Source organism: Colletotrichum aenigma (genome assembly GCF_013390185.1).
Source record: "Colletotrichum aenigma strain Cg56 chromosome Unknown KSG_Cg56_contig08, whole genome shotgun sequence".
NCBI classification, from domain to species: Eukaryota; Fungi; Ascomycota; class Sordariomycetes; order Glomerellales; family Glomerellaceae; genus Colletotrichum; species Colletotrichum aenigma.
The window spans coordinates 3,890,776-3,906,721 of NW_023500914.1; the positions used below are offsets into that span (position 1 = coordinate 3,890,776).

General features: G+C 55.0%; 4 protein-coding genes across 4 annotated transcripts; 2 read left to right on the forward strand and 2 right to left on the reverse strand.

Moving 5' to 3' along the window:
- Nucleotides 1–5,402: 5,402 nt before the first annotated feature.
- nucS-0 (Nuclease S1) lies at nt 5,403–6,555 on the reverse strand (the record flags this gene model as incomplete). Its single annotated transcript, XM_037327761.1, has 3 exons — nt 5,403–5,647; nt 5,719–6,378; nt 6,492–6,555. 3 exons carry the CDS (start codon nt 6,553–6,555, stop codon nt 5,403–5,405), a joined length of 969 nt encoding a protein of 322 aa, XP_037173863.1.
- A 1,158-nt stretch (nt 6,556–7,713) lies between these two features.
- Nucleotides 7,714–8,981, forward strand: CGCA056_v012518 (putative vacuolar amino acid transporter YPQ3; the record flags this gene model as incomplete). Its single annotated transcript, XM_037327762.1, has 4 exons — nt 7,714–7,857; nt 7,902–8,001; nt 8,156–8,707; nt 8,770–8,981. The coding sequence occupies 4 exons, from the start codon at nt 7,714–7,716 to the stop codon at nt 8,979–8,981; spliced, it is 1,008 nt and encodes a 335-aa protein (XP_037173775.1).
- Nucleotides 8,982–11,455: 2,474 nt separating this feature from the next.
- On the forward strand, nt 11,456–12,495 carry CGCA056_v012519 (uncharacterized protein; the record flags this gene model as incomplete). The annotated part of the gene is made up of 4 exons (XM_037327763.1): nt 11,456–11,598; nt 11,660–11,669; nt 11,732–12,000; nt 12,087–12,495. 4 exons carry the CDS (start codon nt 11,456–11,458, stop codon nt 12,493–12,495), a joined length of 831 nt encoding a protein of 276 aa, XP_037173776.1.
- A 665-nt stretch (nt 12,496–13,160) lies between these two features.
- Nucleotides 13,161–15,107, reverse strand: het-6-5 (Heterokaryon incompatibility protein 6, OR allele; the record flags this gene model as incomplete). The annotated part of the gene is made up of 1 exon (XM_037327764.1): nt 13,161–15,107. The coding sequence occupies one exon, from the start codon at nt 15,105–15,107 to the stop codon at nt 13,161–13,163; it is 1,947 nt and encodes a 648-aa protein (XP_037174329.1).
- Nucleotides 15,108–15,946: the final 839 nt, after the last annotated feature.

Below are 15,946 nucleotides of genomic sequence, written 5' to 3' on the forward strand. Positions count from 1 at the left end.
GAGTACGAAAGGAACGGTCACAGACACCGGATACGCAGCTGAAATTGAAATGAATGAATGAATGTGAAGACACACTCCCAGCGTGAGGCAACAGGAAGAATGAAAAATAAAGGTTGGAGGGACGAAAGGAATGATCGAATCTGGATGTCTGCGGAATAAGAAGGGGAGGGCGGGAACAAAATAGTCTGAAATGCCAAGACTTGGAGTCTTATATGCGCAGGGCTGTGGTTGCAGGCTGCTGCCGGCATGGGCAGGGGACCAGGGGGTCGTGGGGACGGAGACAGGCACCCATGGCTTGACTGGGAGGAGGAATCGTCTCCACGAGTCCAAAACGCGGCGCAGGGGAGGTTTGGGAGGAGAGGACAGCGGGCGAGGAGAAGAGACTAGGGCTCGTTGACAGGAGGAGGAGCGGTAGCAGCAGCAGCAGGAGGAGGAGGCAGAGGGAGCAACAGAGTGTGCGCCTCAAACGAAGGACTGGGGGGTGAACACATGGATGCTGCTTAGCATCCGATCCCCGTGCAGACCCATGGGCTGCGGTATGCGAGCCCGCAGCGGATGACGAGCAAGGGGCGTGGGAGACGGATTGGGGGGCTTTGGATAGCAGACTGTTGTACCCAGCAAGACGAGAACAAGGGCGGCAGAGTGGAAGAACGGCAGCGGGATGGAGTCGAAAGCGAGGCAGAGACGGAGAGGCAGAGACTAGCACGGGGGTGGCATCTGTCTGATGAGATGCGATGCGACAGCTAGCTGACAGGGGAGGACGCCTCCGGGGAGAACTAAGAACTGGAGGATTCGGGATCGAGGCGACGAGGGAAGAGAGAGAGATCTGAGCTTCGCCTGTGGCAGGGGTTGTTGGGTATGGCATGGGACGGGAACGGCGACAAAGTTGTTAGTCAGACAGTATTTCTGTGTAGAAAGTGTGCAGAAAGCAGGCCGGTTGGTAGGACAAGCTACGTCGGAGCAGGGGTGACCGCTGCCAATGACGGTGGCCGTCCAGGACGGACAGTTCCCGACTCAACAGGATGGCAGGTAGCAGGTAACGGGACAGGAACTTGAGTCGAACCTGGCGGGCAGGGCAAGTTCAGGCCGTTCCGTATAGTTTGGGGGAGAAGATGGGTTGGCAGCAGGTAGGCCGGCTGGTGAGTAGCAGCGAAGTGGGAATTGGTGTTGGAGAGAGACGGCACAGAGGTGGAAATGGAAAAGTCGTCATGTCTGATGCGGCTCCTTTCGTCGCAGAATGGGGTCATGGAGGCTCCACATGGCCCCGGCGCGGCTTAGCGAGCCAATAAGGAGGTGGGGCGCCCAGGACATCAGGCAAATGGCGTTTCGCCCGAGGCGTCGATGAAGCGAAACGAGACACTGGACGACATTTTCGACCTCCTTAAGCGCGGTTGACAAGACCTTGGGTAGGTATCTACAATAGGTACCTACCTACCTTACCTTAGGTAGATGCCTTAGTACCTACAGAGTAAGGCAAGGTACGGTTTGACCGTCTGAGCGGCGCCTCCTCCGTTGCAATCTCCCTCCTTCACAGCAAAGGCAGCAGCAGCAGCCAGCGAGACACCCTTCAGCGCTCATGACAGCCTGTCAGCCCCCCCTGCTTAGGGCGTTGAGACGGATGGCACGCTGTAGTTTTTGGCTCCGTCGACAGCCAACTTTAACCTCAGTGCCCACCCCCAACGGTGCGGATGACCTTAATTCCTGAGTCGCGAATTATGGTTAGCACCTCATGCTAAGCCTTGAGGGATCGCCCATGATTTGCTTCCGGACACCGGCTGCCCTTCAGTCTGGATTGACGCCCAGACGAGTGACGCGCACGCTACAAACGTTGGCTGCCGTCCGTCCAGCGCCTGCACGGTGCCACGGCATCACGGCGCCAGCAATCCGTTCTGAGGAACACGCACGCACACCAGGCATCGTGATGAACGCGATGGGTTTTTCTGATTGCCGTCGCCAGTTCCGCGATCTTCCTTCGAGCCGCGCTGTTTCTCGTTTTCGAGTTCGTCCGACTCCCCCTTTCTTTTCCGTGGCTCGGTTTTCTGTGGTGCTTTGCGGGCACCCGCGACACGCAGCGGTCTCAGTCTTGGCCGGAGAGGAGCGGCAAATGGATGATTGGCAGCGGAACGGTCTGAACGGTTCGGGGGGTCCTCAACGGGGCGAGACACACATAATGTGGTACAATGTTAGTGCGACGGCCCGTCAGTCGCACCAAGGCGATAACAGCCGCTGTCTGTCCTGCCCTGCCCTGTCCGATTGCATTACCATCGAAGCGCCGGCCTAAATCCGGGACGGCGGCTTCAGCAAGCTGGACTGGACTGGACTGGACGGGATCGCTGTAACCAGGCGCATCACATCGTATCGCATATCAGCATGGCATCATAGGTGCCTGCCAAATCCATTTCAAATTCCCACCGCATTTTGTTCCACCCAAAAGCTTGCTCCTAAAGGCTCCTCCGCACCGTGGCACTCGAGGTATCGTGTGCCTCGCTTGCATCGTGAGCGAGTGCCTCGTATTGCTTGGCAAGGAGGGCACGGGTGGGCGGCTCCTCGGCGCCGGTCGTGGGGGGCGGCGGAGTTGACTCGCCGGTTGACGGCAGCAGCAACGACGCCGCGGTGTTCTTCTTGCTGTGTTGGGTCGGAATGTGGAGTTTCGAGGAGGAGGCGGCACAGAAGCAAACAGCAAAAGTGCCCGCAAGGAGGCCAGTATGGGGATGCGAGAGAAGCGAGGACGAGGGTCGCGATGCGAAAGCCCTGCGCGCGCAACGGTGATGGCATCAAGCATCCAATAAACCTAATCTTCCACTCGGCAACTTCGGATGACGGCCAGGCCCCTGGGACGAGTGGCTGCGGCGCCCCTCTGTCTGACGGTCAGAGAAAAGAGGGCGAGCCACACTCACCAGAAGACGAGGCACGCAAGTGCAGGGAATGCGCTTTTGGTGTGGTTGGTGTTGGTGTCAGGAAGGAGACGTGCCTCCTCCTGCTTCTCTGGGCTTCTCCTCGGCCCAAACGGTGAGAAGGAGCTGTGCACTGAGAGTAAGGTAACATCGAGAAGGTGGGAAGGAGGCCGGTACGTACCGCTGTGCCTTTTCTCCCATCTCCCCCAGTCCCTACCACCAGCACTCGGTACCTGCAGCGGCCCCGTTGCGGAGATCCCAAGAACCCACAACGGCCGTCCTAATGAGGAATGGTCAGGTTCACCCCTTCCCTTAACACACTTTTAAGGTTGCCTCTAGCATCCCGTCCGCTAAGACCCGCCCCGCCTTTTCAACCCTGGGACACTGGAAGCTCACACTCGACGTGGGACCGGCAGGGGCAAGACGTGGAGTCCCTGGCCATCGGCGCTGCTTCACCCCGTGTCTCCCATCTCCCCTCCCGCCGCTCTTCCATGGCTGCCCATGCCGCCTTTGCCGTTCTTCCTCTGTTCGTCTCTCTCGACCGGCCTGCCTGTCACTCCGTTGCTGACTGGACGACGCCTCCTCAGTCGGGCTGCGATTGGACCGTCGGCGTCGCACTGCATGAGCCATCCGAGAAAAGTCAATCTGATCTTCCTCATGGCCAACCCCTGGACGACAAGATGCTTATCCATGGGATGACGGTTTCGATTTGCATTTCGTCTGTTATCTTGCAGTGTCAACACGTCGTATACGACTCGACAAGTTGCCCATTTTGGCTCACTCGACGTCTATTCTGGATTCTGGGCTGTCGGGCAATTTTCAAACGTTCCTGAGTTTAATGCTATTGATCGCCCACACCCAATTTACGAGCAATCTAAACTCCTTGCCATAGCGCCAACGCTTTTTTTCCGTTTCGGTGGATGACAAGGAAGTCCGCCAACACCCATACTAGCACGTTTGGCTAGCTTGCCGTCGTCGGCGTGGGCTGCTGGAGAACCGGCATGGGGGACGGGCAGTCTTTCTGACCGATGGCAATTCTGTGCCGCTCACGATATCAATACGAGCCGTGTTTTCCTCCTCCTTCCCAAACAAACGGGTCATCGGCTCGCTTGAGGTCATTCGTCCCCAAAAGATCTCCTCGCGAAACCATAAAATTTGCACCAACACGTCCAGCACACCAAGCCCTCGGCACACGGCAAGCTGGTGCCCCCCCATCTTGGTCTCATCATCAGCCCCTCGAGATGCAGGAACAATCAATTAAAGGGCTGTTCTATCAAGTGAATCCTTCCTTCGCCAGTGGCCCACAGATCCGGTTTGCCTGCTCGATGCGACTCCGGACGGCAACCCCTGCACAGACAAGCGAGAAAAAGTCGAGAGAGAGGCCCACCGCACCTCCGCCAAGGGGGCGCACCATTCTGCGACACGAGGCTGAGTTTGAAGCCTGTGCCAAAAAACCAATGGTGAAACAGGTTCACCTCAACTTTCTTGCCCGTCTTGTCACTCGTGTCAACCGGCCCAACCTCGCTTCCGCCACACTTCCCGTCGAACCTCGCTGCAGGCATTCTCCTCGAACCCGGGCCGCATGCCTGCCTTTCATCCCAGCTCGGGACGGCCATGTTGAAACTCGACGACCGTCGGAAGAGGCAAACACCACCCTCGCCAAAGGAAGGAACAAAGCATGGACCGCCCGTCGTCGCAATATTGCGCTGAGAGATGCGCAGAAGCCGTGCCAATCCCGTCCAGCAATCCTGCCATGCGTTTCCAACGGCATCCAATCCCCTTTGCGCCTCTTGCTGGGACTCGGACCCTCGGCAAGGGCGTCGAGAACGATGGCAGCCCTCCACCATGCCAGACGTCACCTATCATCCCAAATGCCACGCCCCGCCGCTGTCACGGCTGGACTTGAAAGGTGACGCTCCAAGGACAGATGGCGGATTCCAAATCCCCCCACCCAGGACGTCGACATCACGCCACTTTCCCTGAGCCAGGAAACGTTTGCCGAGTGTCGCTCTGGGAAACATTCTTCCCATGCTAATCAAACCTGCGCCGTCATCAGAGAGACATTCTGCCGCTGTTGGGCCGTTGAACACCTGGCCAAGACTACAACGTCCCCGGCGTGATCACCTTCTTCCGCAACGCCGGTCCGTCAAGCACTCTCCGGGTCCGTGAGCTGCCGATTCAGAGGCTTCGGTACCGATCAGACTTGTCAAAGGTCACGTTGGGAAAGCTGTCAAAAGTCCTTGGCAAGCCACCCATCGGCCATTGTTAGATGGCCCGCATGGTGGTCGGCCTCAGCCCGATGCTGCACCTGAGCGGAAATACCATCGCGCGGAGATAAGCAGAAATCAAATTACGCAGTATGAGCCCCCAATCACAGTCGGCGAGGCAAGCCAAGCTTTCGCTGCCTCAAAACACGTTTTGCCCTGCGGGAGAAACGAGGGGATCTACTTGTAAGGAAACTGGAACGGGGGTCATAATCGACGGAACATGCTTGGCGTCTCATCTCCATCACAATTCCTCCGAGCCCATGTCGGTGCCGCCCACATCGGTGTTGCCGTCCTTGCTACCCTCGGCGCTGTCCATCTTCGTCGTCCCTGTCGTCGCCTGCGTATACGCTGCTGCAATAAGGTCGAGCCAAGCCGCCATTCGCACGCCTGCCTTGGCAACCTGGAGCTCGATGACTGGCGCCGCCTTCTGGAAGTATTCACCGCCGAGCTCCTGTCCGGCGATCGCACGCGGGCCTTCGGGGAACACTTTCAAGCTTAAGTCAGTTTAAACGTCACCCAGCGGGTTGTGGGGAGCCGTCCTCGGGGGATCGACATACCGTGGGTGCAGACGAATGCGTTTCCCTCTCCTGCCCACGCAAGGGCAGTCGCCTTGACGTCGTTGAAGTCGAGCGTCTTCAGCCAATCCTCCTTTTGCGCGGCGAACTTGCCCGTCTTGATCTCATCCGCGAGCTCGTCCGCCCAGCGCTTCGCGTTGTCGTACGGACGACGACGAGCGCCACCGATCAGTTTCTCGGCGATGGAGCTATCCCATACGTGGTGCAAGTTGAAGTCGGTGCCGTACCACTTCACGTGGATTCCGTTGCCCCCTCGAGCGACGTCCTCGTTGTGAAGTGGCTGGTGGATATCGCCGATGAAGTGGACGACGAATCGAGCCGCTTGGTTGCGCTCCCAACCGCTGAGCTCCGTATCCAGCGACCTGGTGGTGTAGTTTGCTAACGCGGTGACAACGCAGCCCTCCGCCTTGCAGTCCCTTTCAGAGTCGATGCCGCAGTAGTCAGGCGGGCTGTCGTGGGCATCGATGAAGTGGAAGGGACCCGTGAAATGACCCCATCTGGTGTAGCGAATGGTATCGGCCCACGTTGCCACACCTGCCAGGTAATGTTCGGTGTCATTCCGCAAGAGGTCCTGGAAGAAGGCCTCTGTGGTGTTGGCGACGAAGTGGCTCGCGATGTATGCGGTTGTGATGTGGCCCAGGCCTGCAGCGGTGACGGTCAGCGACAGCGACAACACTGGCGATACCGGAGACCAGCGCCTCCACCGGAGACGACTCCGAGGACGGCAGACGGGGCTGGGCGAAAGAGACACTTACTTCCCCACGCCACAGCACCGGGTAAGGACGCGCCAAGCAGCGCGACGGTGCGAGACAGCTTCATGGCTGCGTACAACGAAATCACGGGCGGTATCGAGGTTGGATTTGGTAGTGCAAGCGACGAGTCCAAACTATCGCGAAATTGAGTACGCGAGATACGCTAGAAAACAAGACAGCAAGCGACGGAAACCTTTCAACCAAATACACCGTCCAAAGACAAGTCCGGACGACGCGAGCTTAAATGGCGACGCGTGGTCGGGTCACCAGCGCATCTGCATCCCCCACGTCAACAGGCCGCAGTGCAGGCCGGCAAGTTGGCCGAGGAACGGATCTCACCCAAGCATCTGCAGCACGCACGCTCACCCACCATCGAGACTGCATCAGCCACAGCGAATCATGGCGGTGCATGTGAGGGGCAGCCACGTGCCCCCGATCTGGTATCGGAAAAAGATAACGCCCGACGGATGTCCGATGACCAACGAGTGGTGCCATTGAATGCAAGATTCCTCTGACAGTCTTCGATTGGTCACCGCCATCAGCAGGATCAACGGGCTTTTAAACTTCGGATGATGGGCGCCCATCGCATATGCATCAAGACAGCCAATCTGTGCAAATCTGGGCTGAGCTAGCCGGTTCATCTCGATGCTGATGCAAGGCAACAAGTAAGCTTGCCTGCGCAGTAATGCTCTGTTCAGTGAGGCTTCTTCATCTCAGCTCTGGCTTGCAGCTCTCAGCTGCGATGACCAAATAACCTCGCCTCATTGGCGTGCTGAGCTCAGCTTTTTCCCACAGCACCCACATCAGAGAAAAAGTGGCGGTAAGCCCGCCTTTCGATCAGGTTTTGCGGGAGACTGGAGTCATGCCACACCGCCGTGACCCCCACTAATTTCCCTCTTGAGCGTGTCGCCAAGACTTTTTCAACCCATTGGCTATGTCATGCAGGGTCCCGTCTCTTATCGCAGCGCTTGACCGCAACCGATAGCAAGATAACGGCGAGCAAGGTGGATGGTTGGACGACGGGTGGCTATCCGTAGCCGGCCTATCAATTCCTGCTGCGTGACTCTGCTTCCAACCATTCATCCCACTTGATCTTCCCCCAACCCACCTGACCACGGCCAGACACACGACAAAAGGCGGCTCTGCTTCCTCCTCTCCCCTTGCTTCAGCAGACGTTACGCCAGTCCTGCACAGTTCAATCGCGTCTTCGGAGGAATCAGACACCATGGCTTCATTCGCCGTTACGGCCTACGCCGCCTTATCGCAGACACCCAAAGTTGAAGATGCGCTATCCGGCATCTTTGGCAGCATCAGCTTGACCGCCTGGATCTGCCTTCTCGTGCGTCTTTCTGGAGAGTCTCCGAAGCACGTGAGCTTCGTTTTCGAGCTCCCAGTTTGCTGACATTTGAACAGCTTCCCCAGCTTATCGCCAACTACAAGGCGCAAAGCGCAGATGGCCTCTCCATGGCCTTCCTCATCGTCTGGCTCCTCGGTGACGTGACGAACCTGCTAGGTAAGAAGAACACGACCCCGCGATACTTTTGACGCCTCCGAAACACCACGCGCCCCAATTCTCCGTCTGCCAAACTTGTCTTTACGACCCCCAACAACACCGAAAATTTCTCCCACTAAGAGAGCACGCACTGACTCGAAAACCCTCCGAACAGGCGCCCTCTTCACCCACCTCGCGCCCACAGCAGTCGCCCTCGCCTCCTACTTCTGCGTCGCCGACCTCGTCCTCATCTCGCAATGCGTCTACTATAACACCAAGAACGCCCGCCGCGCTTCCCGCCGCCGCTCCTCCGCCCACGTCACCGCGACCGGCGCGGAGCCCACCGAAGACGAACCCCTCCTCGCGCGCCGACGCTCCTCCTCCGCGGGCCTGCCCGGCTCCCACCGCCGCCACGCCGTGCACAACGAGAGCTCCCTCGACCCCCTCCGCAAGATGGTCACCGGCGAGGACGAGACCCCCGACAGCAACCCCTGGCTGCACAACACGCTGAGCATCTTCGCCGTGTACCTCGTCGGCGCGTTGGGCTGGTTCGTCAGCTACAAGGCCGGCGCGTGGAACTCGCCCGACATTGACGTCGGCGCGCCCGAGGAGGTCAAGGGCACCATGGAGAAGGTCGGCTTGTTTCTGGGATACGTCTCTGCCGTGTGCTACCTTTGCGCGCGCATCCCGCAGATCATCAAGAACTGGCAGGAGAAGTCTTGCGAAGGTACGTCTCTTTGGGTATCTGCTTTTCGAGAGTGCAATGCGTGCTAACGCAGTATTGAACAGGTCTCGCGCTGCTCTTCTTCCTCCTCTCCCTCACCGGAAACTTCACCTACGGCGCCAGCCTGCTCGCCTTCAAGCAGGACAAGGACTACCTCCTCAACGCGCTCCCCTGGCTCCTGGGGTCCTTCGGCACCATCGCCGAGGACTGCATCATCTTTGTGCAGTTCCACCTCTACTCGGGGCGCCGCGAGGCCAAGGACGGAGACCAGGCGTGATTGTGGAATGCACAAGCGCGTTGTCACGGAAACCTGCATGTGCGCGCCTGCGAGGCTGCGCAAATATGCATCGTGTCTCGGTCGGATCTAGAGACATGATTCATCTTGCATCGGCCGGCAGCAGCTGAAGAATGTCGTGGATTTTTAATCTTTGCATGCTTGGGAGGCTTGAGGATGGGGGTGTTTGTACCAATTACGACTTTGCTGCATTTCCGGCGTTATGGGATTGATGGTTTTTTAATCATGGGTCACCTCAGGTGTCTGCATTTTCGATCACGATGGTCTTGTCGCCTCTGACCATGAAGCATGGCTGCATATATAATGAATGCCGAATTTACGCTCTGATTTTCTCAAGATTTATGAGCAGTGCTCCCAGCTATCGAGCGCAATGTCTTTGCGGTGACTACGAATCGTGAACAGATTTTCAAGGTGCTCAATTCCATGGAGTTTCGCTGGCTTCGAGACCTTGGGAGGAAGGTGGGGCGTGTCGCGTGCCGCGCATCATGGGTCACGTGAGCCATGTTGAAGAGCAATAAGATCACTCTTTTGGCAACGTTGGGCGAGTAAGAATGTGAATCCGAGTCTTTGACTACTTAAATACGGTTTATTCAACTGGTTGAAAGTGATTTTAAGGTAATTGGAGGGTATTGAGGGAGTTCTGGGTAAACTATCATCATCGTCTTCTTTTCCTACAAATTTTACAACAACAACCGTACGAAAACATTTGTCAAAATTCGCAGATGTCGCCACAACTGGTAGGTGATCACGAAAAATATCAAAATGGTGGAGAAACGGGATGTGATTCATCACATAACTTTATTTTATCACGGAGAGTTGGTTATGCAGCTGGAACCGAGTCATCTATCGCGTTGTCGCGTAACGAACGGCTGGATCTCCTCGGAGAGCTGCGTAGCGTGCCGCGCTCCCGACGGACACTTCAACCGGTTGAACATTCAAGATACGACGGAGATGCATGGGGGATGGAACGTAGATCTCGCGAGCATGTTTCCGGTTCGTAGATGCTCTCGTCGCGAGCTGCGCAGCGGTGCCGCCCTGCCGGTCCCGACGGAGATGCTGAAAGATGTAGATAACATGCGTATGCGTGTGCGTATGCACACGTGTAATAGGAAAAACTCAATCCTATCAAAACTTATCAGTAGTCCGGAGTGTTGCTGTGAGCTGCGCCCCCGAGGGCTGGTCAGTTGTAGTCAACGGCGCGACGCGATGAGATGGAGGGATAGAGAGAGAGAGAGAGAGAGTCAGGCGCGGAAAGTTAAGCGGGATCTTATCTCTGGACATGAGTCGTTGATGAGTTGCTTGGATGATGCTGGGGAGGATGGGGAGGCGAGGGTGAGGTTTACCTCGTGCTCGGGTCCCGAGGGAGGGTGGTGACGGCGGTTATCCCTGTTGCGGGGGAGGGGGAGGGGGGGTGGGGAGGATGTGGTTTGGTAAGTGCATTGAGAATGCCATGTCGCGTGAGATGTCATTTGGTAATGGGGAGAGGATGCAGGTTTCATGGAACGGAGGGCACGTCATTTGGGCTCTGGTTGGTGGTCATGAGGGACCGAGACAGCTCCAGGGCTGTGACTTTGAGAGGCTTCGGACTTCGGTAAGGCGAGATGGGGCCTCTCAGGTCATTTGAACAAGCTGCCCGCTATTTAGAAGGTCCATCCGTATGATAGTGGTGTTAAACGCAGTGGTGGGAATGAGCAAGTAGACGTTGGTCTTTGGGATAGGTCACGATGTCTGAGGGAGCTGTGATAGACCGTAGAAGCCGCGAAGTAAGATCTGGGACAACACACGGGGAAGTCCCACGAGGTCTACGGCAATTGAAAGCTCCTCCGTAAACGTCTCTGCAACTAATTTCAATCCATAGACTTTGTTTTATTGGTCATGTAACGCCTTGCCGCAATCGAGGGGAAACCGCTCAGTCGGCGGGAGAGGTCGCAGCGAGACCGTAAAGATCCAGTGGAACGCCCCACTATAGACACTCATGCGCCGATAACGACCCACCCTTCGGATCCGATCCGGAACGATGGGTGGAGACAATCGGCGCCGGTGTACCGAGCAGTCACTGCATGACGGCTGGAGAATAGACCAGATAGTTATGAGAGTAAAAGTCTGCCTTCATGGTCCAGACAGGCTGCGGTAACCTGGCCGCGAAGACTTCAATGCTTATTGTTACACTAAACCACTTCACATTAGATAGCCTCAATCCAATAGGTTTCTGTTTTCTGCTGACAGCAACTGCCAATTCATTCTGTCAAGTCTCAGAACAAACCCATGCCTGGCTATTGATGCAGGCTGCAGTTCAGGCTCTAATCAGGCTGCGTTGGGCTACGTAAGCCGACAGCCCCTCCTCCATGCCCGAGAGATCTTCAAATTTCTCGACTTTGTCATTTCTTCTAACAGAAGGTCTCTTTGATGTGTGTTGTGACCTAAATTGGCTTGTTTATCTGTATCGACAGACAGAAATGAAGTGGCTTTCCTCTAAATTTCGAGATGCGGACCGAAATCGCCCCCAAAAACCATCATCCGGACTTCCCGAGCCGATACCCGATCAGTTTCCATCAGGCATCAAATTGCTCCACAGCCCGGATGGTGATGTTCTGGTTGAGTATGCCTGCAAGAGGTGATCAGAAGCTCATGCGAACAACCTACTGATAATATGTCTCCAGCATTGTCTTCGTTCATGAAATCTTCGCGATACATCGGATCACCTCAAAGCATTAACAGATATTCTCGAAAAGTTTGACGTCGAGCTGAATAAGTACAACGAGACGCCCGAGAACTTGAGCACACTGCTTTCACAGGCCAAACCAACGATTGAGGCATGCAAGATAGCGTCTGAGGAGTTCCTTGCTTGGTTGAGAAAGGCCACACGGCATTCGGATGCGAGTCACATCAGCTGGCGGGACCGTATCGGTCTTCTGTATGAAGACAAAACCATCAACGCATTCAAGTCTCGCTTACAGAGCTATGAGTCTACAATTAATCTCGCTCTTTGTTTTACATCCCTGTAAGTATTGCTGTCATCGACAAATCACAAACTTATGGAAAAGGATGCGGACGATGATACGTTAAGATGCTGATCTCTTTACATAGTAATCTGATGAGCCAGAACGCCGGAGACCTCCGGGGCATCGGAGACACTGCCACGAAGACTCTAGAAACAGTAACGAGTCAGATACAGGGACTTTCCATCGGGATGCAGGCTGTGATTGAATTCGGAGCGGAGAAGAACGAGCTGATGAGCGCACTGGAAGAACAAACCAAGATGCTCACGCAGTGCGCGCGTGTTTGCATGCCTGTTCTCGAGGCAGCCGCGAAGACTGAAGGCAACACGTTGAGATACGCGGTTGCTCTGGATGAGGCTCGGCAGCTTGTTGGTGTCATCGGTGATGTCAAAGCTGGAGGAGCTACTGTGGCAATCGATCAGTTGATTGCGAAGGACAAGGCCAGGCAGATGGGAGGCACGATCTCTGGGGATGTTGCACTTGCGTTCATGAAATAGAAGCATGAACTCCGAGCTACAAATAGCGGCGAGTTCGGACTTTGGGAGCATTCAAGCCACGAAAGATGGAAGAAGCAAAATCTTCCTCACACTCTCTACCTACGTCGGGAACATGGTATTAGAAGTTGTCTTAATTCATACATATTCTATCTTTGCAAGCTGTATGCAGGTGCAGTCGTCTGTGGCGCAGATAATGGATGCTCTGGGTAAGAGTCTTGAATGTCTACTCCAGCGCATCCTCAACTCGATTATCTGGATCGCGGTATCGCCGTAGGTGTAGTTGCCTAGGCCCTGCACGTACTATCTATCATGCTATTTATTCTGCGACTGTTTCCAAGTTATCATTTGACGGAGAACCTCGAGACTCCAACTAGTTCACTTATCACGATCATTGTCTGTTCTATCGTTTTGATAGTTTCGGCTCTCATCGTGTCTAGCTTCTGTGATTTCGATAAAAATACTTAGCCTGCTCTGAACCAAAGTGTCCAATGTTTAACCGCTGGGTTGGCTTTGAAAATCTTTTGTGTTGAACAATCGACTCAATATGCAGATGGAATCATTGTAACAATGTGCTTTCAATATGGTATGGGCCCCAACGCATCTGAACCTAGCTTCCGATTATTTGCTATGCGCTCTTCACAGGCGCTGTTTCCCAAAGCGAAGTATCATAACAAGGTCAAAACAGGCCAGCTTGAGAAGGGAATATCAGTGACACCTTGTCCCTCCATCAAACCGTGCACGATGCTGTCGCCGATCATCTGGTATCGCTCCTCGGCAGCTTCCCGAGATACTTTCCTCAAAACCACAGGCACACTGCAACCTTTTATCAGAAACAGCTCATCTCCAGGCCTACAGGAGCTGGTAGCCCAGCCTAGGTTACTGTGATCTGTAGTAAACAGACGCATCCCCATCTGAACCGAAGAGTAACAGCGCCTGGCTTTCGTCGCAGTCTTCACCCTGGTCTTATCGGAATATGCGCAAAACCAGTTTGCGAGCGGGACATCATCAATCTTGAAACTGAGATTCTGTCGACAAAAGAGCCACTTGTAAAAACCCGGGACGGATTTACGGACTGATTTTCGCACGGACTCAGTCAAGAGGTAGTGAATATCCCCAATCTTAATAGCCTTGGCGTCCGGGGACTTCTTGTTTGGAAGCAAGTCGTACAGCAGCCAGCAAAGAGAAATCAGGTGTTTGACTCTGCGGGCACCGTACTTGCTCACTTTTCTCAGCTCCCCGGTTTCGTCCTGGTTTGCTTCATCGTCGGTAGCTGAGCATTGGGTGATGCGGCCAATCCTCTTGTAATGCACCCGAAGCCCTTTTTGGCCATCAACACGCCAGAGTGATCGAGAACCCAGCGTAGCTCTCCATTCTGTAATAGTTCTGCTTGACCCGGAATCGCAATCAGATCGTTCTGGCACAAAACTGCTCTTCCCTGTCAAGTAGTTGTTTGTTCTCTCTTCTTTCCAAGTATCGGGATTGTCTAGTTGGGGCACCCAGGTTTTCGTTACGTGCGTAGGGAAGATCACCATGTCGAGATCTTGATACATCGCGATGAGCCGGCAGACGGTCCGTCGATTGAGAGCTTCGAGAGACTCCTCATAGTTCGGAAGCGAAACGCTGTCCCTCCCGTCTGAGGCGATGTGTTTCAAGGCGTAGAGCCTGTCTCTAGGATTTGAGCACTCTGCATATCGAGATCGTATAAGTGCTTCGAGAAGACGGATGGGTGATTCCCGAAAACTTCGGAAACCCATCAGACGGTCGACGTGCTGGAACTCTTTGCTCCATCGCAGTTCCCTCGCTTCGAGTGTTGTAGGCGCCAAAGATTTGCACGCAGCGATCGCTGCTTTGAGTTCCCTGACCGAGAAGTGTTGGTTATTCCAGAAGAATTCCACTCTCCGCGAAACCGTGACTTCTTGTATTATCCATGCGCGACTCCAATACTCCCTTTTGAAAACGGCCAAAAGCTCCGTCCAGTATGGTTGAATTCCCGGTGGAGGTGACGACGGTGCATTCGACTTTCCGGCAGACTTCTTGCCTTTGTGCTGCGCTGTGCCTTTATTCTTTTCTCCCCAGGCGACCAAGGAAGTCACCAGTGATCTTGCGTTCTCAAAAGTCTCGATATCTGATCCCCGGCAAAACCCAAGCCATGCCATAGTTTGGGAGGCATATCTGTAAATGTCTCCCATGCGCTCCACTTGAGAAGCCAACTCTTCGGTGTTGTGTTGATTGATGCAGAGTCGGTCCACCCAAACACGGTAGTGCTGTTGTCGGCGTAACTCCTGAAGAGCATGAGCGAGACTTTTGGTCACCCGAACGAGCCTCCCTGATATGTCAATATGAGGGCTGTCATCGACCAATTCTCCCCAGCGATAAGAGAGTGCCACGTATTTGCCAGTTCTATGTTGTGGAAACTGTTCTAGACTGCACTGAATCGGGCTCATTGGATCTTCGGCCGGATTCATCACAAGAAGTCGAATATCTCCCTTCCGAAGACTGAGCTGCCAGTATGGGAGCTTGCTGCCGCCACTCGATGCTGATCCATATTGGGCACCTCCGGAATCGTGATAATACGTCCAGTTGGGATAGGGCTGGCCATGGTCGAATTCCATGTTGACCGAACCGGTTTCAGTGATGGCCGAGCCGTTGGGCAATGTCTGGAAAGAATTTGCGAGAGTGCGACTAGCCGGTGCGGCGGTTGATGAATGTGCATCCAAAGGTGGATGCGAAACGATTAGTTAGCTCGGGTTATACGAAGCATTAATCAAAATGACGGAGTGCGCTCTGGAGCGACTCGCCAGACTGATTTATCAACCAAGTCTACAAGTCTGCCTTGATTTCTGCCTTGATCACGCCCGTCAGCCCATATCATACCCACGAGCACCCATTGGCCATATAGTGAGAAATAAATTCCAAATATGTGCTGGTGGCAGAAAGAAACCGGGGGCTGCCTCTGCCCAGCCACACCGATCTCTTTCCCCATAGGCTACACCACAGACGTGCAGCAGCAGCATGCACAGATGAGTACATATTGTGCGCGCCACATGCAGCGTGAGTGGCAGCCATATCGAACGGTCTGACACTCCTCATGCAAGAATGGACGCCTGACGGCGCCTTCCCATTCGGGACGCAAACTACCCGCCCGGCAACTAGCCTCGGAGGCTAACCCCACTTCCCCGGCCATCCTCCCGAATCAAAAGTGGACCCTCGGGAACGTGGTCCGGCAAGCACGGAGTCCTCTGCAAACGCAGCGCCCAAAATAACCACGGTCCCTCAAATGACCTCATTTCGGAGGCGAGAAATCTTCCACGAAGGTTCATATTCCCGTGGAAATTTCACAAAACCGTTCACCATCTTTGCCTCCCAAAATAACCTCGAGTCATGTCGTTGTAGCCAGACCGCGGATCGGACATTGACCCTCAACCCCCGACGCCCTTCCCTCCCCTACATT